This window comes from Meles meles, chromosome 13 (genome assembly GCF_922984935.1).
Source record: "Meles meles chromosome 13, mMelMel3.1 paternal haplotype, whole genome shotgun sequence".
In the NCBI taxonomy this organism is placed as follows: Eukaryota; Metazoa; Chordata; class Mammalia; order Carnivora; family Mustelidae; genus Meles; species Meles meles.
The window spans coordinates 50,418,729-50,429,887 of NC_060078.1; the positions used below are offsets into that span (position 1 = coordinate 50,418,729).

The 11,159-nt window shown below is 38.6% G+C and overlaps 1 protein-coding gene across 1 annotated transcript; it reads right to left on the minus strand.

Moving 5' to 3' along the window:
* Positions 1-5,165: 5,165 nt before the first annotated feature.
* Positions 5,166-10,800, minus strand: LOC123955381 (zinc finger protein 883-like). The gene is given in 3 exon segments (XM_046027362.1): positions 5,166-7,913; positions 10,449-10,533; positions 10,795-10,800. Coding segments are annotated over 2 exon segments (1,968 nt in total). The 5' UTR covers positions 10,483-10,533; positions 10,795-10,800; the 3' UTR covers positions 5,166-5,979.
* Positions 10,801-11,159: the final 359 nt, after the last annotated feature.

Sequence of the window (11,159 nt, forward strand, 5' to 3'; positions counted from 1 at the left end):
CTGGTATTTTCTCGGGACTAGACCCAGATTATCCATTGGCTGGGTTGTCACTGAAATATTGAGTTTTCTCACTGCATCCACTCACACGGACATGACGTTACTTACAGGTGGCCCATGCTGTTGATTAAACCATTACTGATAGGGTTAACTTTGATTACTTGATTAAGAGGGTGTCTACCACGTTTTTCGCTGAGTTATTTTTTTTACCTTTTATAATTAAATATTTTGTAGGGAGATACTTTGAGACCATATGATTCTTCATCCATTAGTTTTTTCTAGTATCCAGGCATATTTAGCCAAAGTCACCATTACTGTGTTAACCACATGGTAATTCCTCAGTTCCTTTTTTTTTTTAATAGTTATTTATTTAACAGAGATCTCAAGTCGGCAGAAAGGCAGGCAGAGAGAGGAGGAAGCAGGCTCCCCGCTAAGCAGAGAGCCGGACACAGGGCTTGATCCCAGGACCCCGGGACCACAACCAGAGCCGAAGGCAGAGGCTTTAACCCACTGAGCCACCCAGGTGCCCCAGTAATTCCTCAGTTCTATTATTTCCTTCTACATTTATTACACTTGATCTTAGCCAAAAGGCCGAGAAACAATCCTTCTATATTTATTGATATTATTCTGTAAGGAAAAACATATCATTTTCTCCCATTTATCCATTTATATTAGTATAGACTTCTGGATTCCTATTTTGCTCCATGTTGTACAATTATTTCAATTCTTAAATTGTCCCAGAATCTGCCAGTGTAAGTCCCTTTGTTTTTAAGCCATGTCCTTTTGACATGGTCCCACTATTTTTTAGCATTTCTTTCTCACACAAAAAATGTTCTAGGCTCATCATGTAATGTCCCTGAACCATTCCTGGAATCAGCTATTTCTCTAAGAACTCTAGTTCCTTTTAGTGAAGAATGCAGAAAATGCATTTAGAAACCAAAATTAGGAACTAGCTATGTCTATTTCTACTGGTTTTTTGCTGCTGCTGTGCCACCTCTAGGGACAGAACTAAGAAATGTGTTTGTTTACTTCCATATGGGCACTTTCGTATATTTACTGTTATCTATTAATATTAGAAACCATAAATTCACGTTGGTAACAGTGCAACACCACAGTATTTATTCCAATTTCCCTTATCGGTAAACTAAGCTCTTACTCTATTCAAAGGAGCCTCACACAACAAAAATCCTGCCTAAAACATATTCCTTAGAGTAAATCCTATTTCATAAATCATTTAACACTTACATTACAAATATAGTGCAATCATTAGTATCATCCTTCGAAATTTTAAATTTTTATTAGATTCATTTTCTCTTGCAATTTCCCCCATACTGTTTTTGATATAACTTAATTGGGCTAAGTTTATTCAGAAATTCCCTCTGAAATTTACACCTTTAAAGTATACTTTCCAAGTCTCTTCTTTTCCCTTCCCACAGGCACTTCTGAACAGATACTGAATAATTCACATATAGTCCATTTCTGTCAAATATTTTTAAATCTTGTAACATTCCTACAGATTTTGAAAAATCAAATACCGTGATGATTCATTATTCCTTCTAAGTGACTGATTTTGCTTAGAAGCTAGAATGACTCAATTTTTACTAGGATATATTCATGTGTGATCTTTTTAATTAATCTTAACCAGTTCTCAGTGCTTCCATAACTTTTTTTTTTTAACCTGAAACTGGAACGAAATAATAAAGAAATACTGAACATACGTTTATTTATCAATTGATCCAATGCCACTACTCATAGGTATCTACTTAAGTGAAAATCTGTGTCCACAAAAAGACTTCAGTGGAAATGTTCACAAGAGGCTCATGCATAATGAAAGTTGAAAATCAGTCCAATGGCCTTCAACAGGTGAGTGCATAAATAGGTTGTGGCACATCCATACAATGGATTATTACTCAGCAATAAAAAGTAGCAAACTACTGATGCATGCAGTAACATGGATGACCTCAGAAGCCCTTGTACAGACATAAAAGATTATATAACCCATGGTTCCATTTACATGACTTTTTAGAAAAAGTGAAACTGTCGGGGCAGAAACAGGTCAGTGGCTGCCAGATCTGTCTTAAGCCTGATGGTAGTTACACAACTGCATATATTTGTCAAAACTCAAAGAATACACTTACAAAATGGTGCATTTGATTTTATGTAAAATTATACCCAACTGGTTTTTTCAACAAAGACTGTCTTTTTCCCATTGCACATTCTTCCCTCCTTTGCTGAAGATTAATTGTATAATTATGGGTGAAAGGACTTGCTCTACAATAAAAAGCATTAAAAAGCCATCCATACTAATTAAAACATTACTTTTGGCATAAGCATAAACAAAGAGTTTAGTGAAACAAGAATCAGCAACTGATCATGGTACAGAGGATGTTAACATCTGCTGGCTTAATAATGAAACCAAAAGAACATGAGTATGTACCTTTGGAATATGTAGAACAAGGGGGTCAAGCGCTGACTGGTCCTGTGCAACATCAAGATTCTGTCCCTCTTAGATGTTTCTACATACCTATTTTTCTTCATACAGACACTTTCTCATGGCTGCTAAAAGTTCCTAGTCACCAACCACAGAACATGATGTTCTCCTTTTACAAAATCCCACGTCGGGCTCTTATTGGTCCACTTGGATCAAATGTGCTTCCCGGGAATAAATGTGAAGTCAAGGGATATGGAACCTTCAGGAGATCTACTAGCTCCTATGTCATGAGGGTAAGCTGGTTACTAAAGAAAATAAAGGGAAGAAGTCCTGAACAAAAGTACCCTCTACAAATGATAATTTAGCACCTTACGTTTAATAAAGATGGTACTTCAAATTTCAATCACATGATGTTGAGACCGGATTATTCCTTTGGGAAAACATTAGATCCTTATCTCATACCTTATCTAATCAAACAGTAACAGAGAGACAGATCAATGGATAATTCAATTTAACTTAATGTTTATTTCACATATTTTAAATGTAAGGTATACATGAGATAATGATTTTCTACTAAGTGCTTTTCTCCTATAGAGTCAAAGAAAGCTCAATGAATTAGACAGTCATTTCACATAGTGTAATAACAAATAGGTTTTTCTAATGGTTAGGCTCACTATATGGAGATTTACTGAAAAACAGCCACCCCTGAATCAGTTTCTCACATGTCCTCTCTGGAGGCTAATGAATGTTAGTATTTCTGAATTAATAACTCTTCAAAAGGCATACCTGTAAGTTTGTTAAACCATTTTCAGCTCTAAGAAACAGAAAATCCGGGGTACCTGGGTGGCTCAGTGGGTTAGAGCCTCTGCCTTCGGCTCGGGTCATGATCCCAGGGTCCTGGGATCGAGCCCCGCATCGGGCTTTCTGCTCCGCTGGGAGCCTGCTTCCTCCTCTCTCTGCCTGCCACTCTGCCTAGTTGTGATTTCTCTCTGTCAAGTAAATTAAAAAAAAAAAAAAAGAAACAGAAAATCCCAACTAGTTTAATTAGAAAAAATTATCTCATATAAAGAAGTTCTAGGGTTGGTTGATTCACCTACTCAAAAGACACTGCTGACCCAACCTCTTTCCAGCTTTGTGTTCTGCCATCCTCAGATACTACCTTGGGATCAAAAACCACTATCAGGGGCGCCTGGGTGGCTCAGTGGGTTAAAGCCTCTGCCTTTGGCTCAGGTCATGATCCCAGAGTCCTGGGATCGAGCCCCGCATCGGGCTCTATGCTCCGCAGGGAGCCTGCTTCCTCTTCTCTCTCTTCCTCTCTCTCTGCCTGCCTCTCTGTCTAGTTGTGATTTCTCTCTGTCAAATAAATAAAATATTTGAAAAAAAAAAAAAAACACTATCAGATATCACATCCAGACATAAAAATATCCAGCAAAATCAAAGGGCTTTTTTTTTTTCCCAAAGATTGTATTTATTTATTTGACAGAGAGAGAGAGATATCACAAGTAGGCAGAGAGGCAGGCGGGGGGCGGGGGAACAGGCTCCCCGCTGAGCAGGGAGCCCAATGTGGGGCTCGATCCCAGGACCCTGAGATCATGACCTGAGGTGGAGGCAGAGGCTTAACCCACTGAGCTACCCAGGTGCCCTAAAGGGCTTTTTTTTTTTTTAATTGAATTATTTGTTAGCCACTAAGGAATCCTATTTTCCCATACTTCACTGAATATTCTTCAGAGTTTCTTCTCACTGGCCAGAGCTGGGTCAGATGTTTATTGCAAATGAATCATTCATCAGGATACGTTTTTCAAAATTAGGTGAGACCATAAGGATCTAATGTATTACTGGTTAACTACAGTTAATAACAGCATATCATATAACGGAAATTTGCTGAGAGTGAACATAAACATTCTCACCAAAAAGGCGGGGTGTGGCTGGTAAATTTGTGAGGTGATAGTTGCGTTAATTAACTTGATGGGGGAATCCTTTTACAATGTATACTTAAATCATCACATTATACATTTTCATTATTTTACAATTTTGTTTGTCAGTTATGCCTCAATAAGCTGGAAAAAAATTAGGTCAGACCAATCATCATTCATTTCCTGAATCTTCTACTGGCATGGAGTGAAGAACAGCTGAGTAGGTAATCAAAAGTCTGCAAAGCTCCAACAAATCTGTTGCAAGTCATATAATAGCTAACACTTGTGGCATTGTATGCAGGGGTTTAGTACTTTGTATTTATTAACTTCCCTAGTCCTTACCAGAACTCCATGTGGTGGTGTAATGGCAGTGTCATCATTTTGCAAAAAAGAAATGAGGAACAAATGTTAAGGGATTTGTCCCAGGCCACACAGCTAATGTGCAATAGAGCTGGGACTGAGCCTAGCAAGTACAGTTTCAGAGTCCATGCTTTTAACCACTCTATCAGTGGTCCACAAACTCCAGTCCATAAGCTAAATCTGGTCAGTCTGTTTTTCAGTGGCCCATGAGCTAAGAATGATTCTTTACATTTTTAACAGGTTGTTAAAAAAAAAAAAAAAAAAAAAGGGGCGCCTGGGTGGCTCAGTGGATTAAGCCGCTGCCTTTGGCTCGGGTCATGATCTCAGGGTCCTGGGATCGAGCCCCGCGTCGGACTCTCTGCTCCGCGGGGAGTCTGCTTCCTCCTCTCTCTCTGCCTGCCTCTCTGACTCTGATCTACTTGTGATCTCTCTCTCTGTCAAATAAATAAATAAAATCTTTAAAAAAAAAAAAAAAGTGATAGCACATGTAGCCTTAAGGTTAAGGTATTTACTATATGGCCTTCTACAGAAAATGTTTGCCAATCCTTGCAACATATCATGGTTGCCAACACAAACTTAACTAGGAAGTAAAGGCAAAGAACAACATATGGCATGTTACTATACACATAGTTCCCAGGTTACATCTAAGTTGGGTTTGGCACACTCAAACCTACTTTGGTTTCCCAAGTCAACATTTCAGGGATGGGGTTGCTTTGCTAATGAACACATTTTATGGTGGTAAGTACAATGAGTTACTATTCACAGCAGCTTTCTTAAACTCAGAGTAGTGCTAAACATGAAAAATATATACTTGGCTTCTGTATTTTCTATGTTATAACTTAAAAACCTTTTCTAAAGAAAAAAATTTCTGTATTTTCTAAATCCAGTTTCCCTCAATAATAATTCTCTGAAACACAATAAAATATGTTTTGCTGAAAGCTTTCAGAAAGCCATGTGCTTACATGGTTTCAGTCTATTAGTTTACCTGAGGTTCAATGAGATAATACCTTTTGATAAAGGCTTTTAAAAATTTGTTGCAATCTCAAGATTTCTTAACTCTGATTCCTCCAGTTACAATAAGTTTCATTTGTGGATTAGGTTTCTAAACACCAAGATGCTGACAGAGATTTCTACTCTTGTGTGAGTTCACCAACACAGTGAGTGGCTGACCTCTCAACAGAAAGCACCCTACATCCTACTCCATAGAGAGCAGAGAATACAAAGAATTGCCATGGAGGCCATTAAGTGTCAGACCAGAAGTGAATTACATCATTACACTCAAGGCCACTGGCCAGATCTCATGCACATGATCCCACCTGGATACAAGTGCAGCAGAGAAAAAAAGACTTGCTCTCTGCCCAGTTTGGTAAAAACACCACCAGGTATCTCCCCTGTGTGAGGTCTATGATGCAGACTGAAGGCTGACTTCTGGTAGGACTTCCAACATTCATTACAAGCATATGGTTACCTCCCTGGATATACTTTCTGTCAGGCCAACAGTTCTGAGTTATAGCAAGACGGTTTCACCATCCACCTTTACGGTGTTTTTCTTTTGTGTATTCTCTGATGTGTGGTGAGAGTTGCTTTGTGGCTGAAGGTCTTCCCACATTCATTACATTCATAGGGTTTCTCCCCTGAATGAATCCTCTTATGTTTAGTGAGGGTCGAACTATCATAAAAAGATTTTCCACATTCGTTACATTCATAGGGCCTCTCTCCTGTGTGTGTTCTCTGATGTACATTGAGGGATGCCCTCTGGCAAAATGTTCTCCTACATTCTTTACATTCAAAGGGCTTCTCCCCTGTATGAATTCTCTGGTGTTCAATGAGCTGTGACTTTTGGCAGAAAGACTTCCCGCATTTGTTACATTCAAAGGGTTTCTCCCCAGTATGAATCCTCTGATGTTTACTGAGGGTTGACTTCTCAGAAAAGGTCTTCCTACATTCTACACATTCGTAAGGTTTCTCCCCTGTATGAATTCTCTGATGTTTAAGGAGGACTGACTTCCCACAGAAGTTCTTCCTACATTCACTGCATTCGTATATCTTCTGCCCTGTGTGAAGTCTTTGATGTTTAATGAGGGTTGACTTCATATGATACATTTTCCCACAGTTGCTACATTCATAGGGCTTCTCCCCTGAGTGTATTCTCTGGTGTACAGTGAGTTTTGACTTTATACTAAAGGACTTGTCACATTTATTACATTTATAAGGTTTTTCTCCTGTGTGTGAGCTCTGATGCACAGTCAGGTCTGACTTTTGGGAGAAAGATTTTCCACATTCACTACATTTGTATGGCTTCTCCCCTGTGTGTGTTCTTTGATGCTGATGGAGGGCTGAGTTCTGGTAGAATTTTTTCCCACATTTAGCACACTCATAGGGTCTCTCTCCTGTATGAGTTCTTTGATGTACAGTGAGGGTTGACTTCTGGTAAAAGGATTTCCCACATTCATTACATTTATATGGTTTTTCTCCTGTGTGTATTCTGTGATGTATTGTGAGGTTTGACTTCCGGAGGAAGGTTTTCCCACATACATCACACTCGTGGTATTTCTCACATTCTTCACCCATGTGAATTCTAGGATGTTTCTTCCAAAGGACTGACTTTTCACAGCGTTCCCCACATTCACTGAATTTATAGTGACTCTTCCTTGAGTAAGTTATCTGACGTAGCATGTGCTTTGACTCACTCCTGAAAGTTTTCTGACATTTATTATAATCACATAATTTCTCTCCTGTGTGAATTTTCTTATGTGTAATGAAGACAGCATTACTGTGGGAGGTTTTAATGCATTCATTATATTCAGGCAGTTGCTCCACAGTGTGAATCTTTTGTTGCTGAATAAAATTCTCATTATGATAGAAGATGCTCTCATTTTCATCAAATTCATTAAACTTCTCTCTAGTATGAGTTTTTTCATGATTAATATCAGGAAGCAATTTCTTATAACCATTGCCATCATCAGACTTCTTTCCTGAATAGCTTTTATTAATGGTTATTAACTCTGACATATTTTCTGAACCAATTCCATCCAGATTATATTTACATGGCATTTTTCTGGAAGGAATAGAGTCTATGCACAGATTAAATGTTTTCCTTAACACATTCTCTTTCTCTGTAGTCACTTTTTTGTCATTGATAAATGCATGTTGCCATAAATGTTTGTCTTGGTTTTCTTTGCTCTCTACTATGCCATCAACTTTCAATTCTTCTAGAAACAAGAAAAATATACCTTATGAATCTGAAATGACTACTAATAAAATTGGGCTAATACACAAATACATTCCTTTATACACCCAGCCCTTTGGTTTGAGAGCTGGTCTTTTCGGATAAAAGTAAAGCTAAATCAATATTTTCCATTCCCGGCAGAGGACATGAACAGACATTTCTGCAAAGAAGACATCCAGATGGCCAACAGACACATGAAAAAGTGCTCCACGTCACTCGGCATCAGGGAAATACAAATCAAAACCACAATGAGATATCACCTCACACCAGTCAGAATGGCTAAAATTAACAAGTCAGGAAATGACAGATGCTGGCGAGGATGTGGAGAAAGGGGAACCCTCCTCCACTGTTGGTGGGAATGCAAGCTGGTGCAACCACTCTGGAAAACAGCATGGAGGTTCCTCAAAATGTTGAAAATAGAACTACCCTATGACCCAGCAATTGCACTACTGGGTATTTACCCTAAAGATACAAACATAGTGATCCGAAGGGGCACGTGTACCCGAATGTTTATAGCAGCAATGTCTACAATAGCCAAACTATGGAAAGAACCTAGATGTCCATCAACAGATGAATGGGTAAAGAAGATGTGGTATATATACACAATGGAATACTATGCAGCCATCAAAAGAAATGAAATCTTGCCATTCGCAACGACGTGGATGGAACTAGAGGGCATCATGCTTAGTGAAATAAGTCAATCGGAGAAAGACAACTATCATATGATCTCCCTGATATGAGGACATGGAGAAGCAACATGGGGGGTTGGGGGATAGGAGAAGAATAAATGAAACAAGATGGGATTGGGAGGGAGACAAACCATAAATGACTCTTAATCCCACAAAACAAACTGGGGGTTGCTGGGGGGAGATGGGATTGGGAGAGGGGGAGGAGGCTATGGACATTGGGGAGGGTATGTGCTATCGTGAGTGCTGTGAAGTGTGTAAACCTGGCGATTCACAGACCTGTACCCCTGATAAAAATACATTATATGTTTATTAAAAAAAAAAAAAATTTGGAAGGGGAGGCGAACCATAAGAGACTATGGACTCTGAAAAACAACCTGAGGGTTTTGAAGAGTCAGGGGTGGGAGGTTGGGGGAACAGGTGGTGGGTAATAGGGAGGGCACGTTTTGCATGGAGCACTGGGTGTTGTGCAAAAACAATGAATACTGTTACGCTGAAAAAATAAATAAAATGGAAAAAAAAAATTTCCATTCCCTCTACTTTTCTGAGTAGCTGGGGAAAGAGATGACAACAAACCAACCAATCAAAGATATTGTGGTGGAAGAGGGGAAAGTAAAATTGGCAACAAACACACACATATTTATTTGGTCCTTCACGAATATTCATTTCAAAATGGATAGGAGTAAAATAAACATTAAACAATGAAAATAAAGGATTCAGTAAGAGTGGATGAATCACAATGAGCAGGATTCACAGTAAGATACGCTCAATAAAAAAATTATATAATAAATGTGATATGGAAAACATGAACACAAGATTGTTTTTCCAAAAAACTACGAGAGGAATAAAGTGTTCGGAGAGAATGAATTAGAATCTAGGTGCTGATTTTGTTAACCCTACCTTTGAGAGATAGCCAGAATTCCAGGACTTTGCACACTCTATTACCTCAAACCTAATCTATGGGGTATCGTTTTTCCTAACTGGTCTCCTTGTTGCTACTCTCAACTCTCATGGCAATCAGCTTCCTGCATCTCCGTCTGCTAATACAAATTCCATGAGATCAAGGAATCTCACCACCAAGGAATTTTACCATTGTTCTATTGCTTTCATTTAAAACATGACTGGCATGGAGCAGTGCTCAATTAATACGGGTTAAACTAATTTATTAATTCCTGAAAACAAAAGAAGTCCTTGAAAATGAAGGGACTATGAAGCCGAGATTGCTAGAGGGAGGAAGGAGACTAACCAATATAAAATATTAATATGACATGGGAATGAATTTCAAGGTACAAGTAAAAGGGAGTAAACTCCTAAAAACCCAATCAAAAAAGAGAACATATATGTGTGAGAGTGTATCTGTGGGGAATTTAGGCAAGCAGGCTAAGAATCCTTAGTCATTTCCAAACAGAGCTTCTTAAAAGAGATTGTTAAAAACACTTCAAAGATGCATATACTTGAAACAACCACCTGGGATCTAATTTCCCCTGGATTAGTCATCTAAGTCACACTGGCTCAGATTATTTCTCTAACACCCATGGTACTTCTTGCCCTAACTCCAAGATCTCCTCTGGTTTGGTAATGCAATGTCCTGATAACGAAAAATGATACAGGACACAGGAAAAGCTGCCTGATTTTAGGAACTCAGAAGAAAAACCAAAGTCCAGCTTCAGGAACTGCACAGTGAAGGGACCCAATGGAATCTTTCAGTGCAGAAGTGAGAAAAAATAATATCCCTGGTGTCCAAACCTAAGTATCATTAAACTCTAAAAAAGATCCACATGCTTTGGTAGCAACAAAAGGACATGCTGATGTTACTCAGAGAAGTTGCTTACCTAGTGAGAGGAAGATGTTATAGTTCTCCAGCATCACATTCCTGTACAAGGTCCTCTGATCGGGGTCCAGTTGACCCCATTCCTCCTGTGTAAAGTTCACAGTCACATCCTCAAATGAAATTGATCCCTGTAACACACACATCTAATCAACCAGAAGTGCTCAAAACTATATGAGAGTAAATATATTTAGAAACAATCCTTTACCATGTTTACTATTGAGTTTATTAGAAAAAGTTTATACAGGAGACTTACAATAGTCCCTGTTTTGTTTTATATGTGGAGGGAGAAAGAGAAATATAATAATAATAATAATAATAATAATAATAATAATAATAATAATACATACAGGGATGCCTGGGTGGCTCAGTCGGTTCAGTGTCTGCCTTTGGCTCAGGTCATGATCCCAGGGTTCTGGGATCAAGTCCCACTTCGGGCTCTCTGCTCGGTGGGGAGCCTGCTTTTCCCTCTGCCTGTTGCTCCCCCTGTTTGTGCGCTCTCTCTTTCTCTGACAAATAAATAAAATTGTCAAAAAAAAAAAACCTCCACACAAACACATACAAGCCCAAAATATGTTATATACATGAAAATGTCCTGGTTTCTGTGGATATTAAAATACATAAAACACAGTTCCTACTTTCAGGAAGCTTACAATCTAGTATGGATGCAAACTGAATTAAATAATAGCAGAAGATCAAGAAAGAACTGAATTTG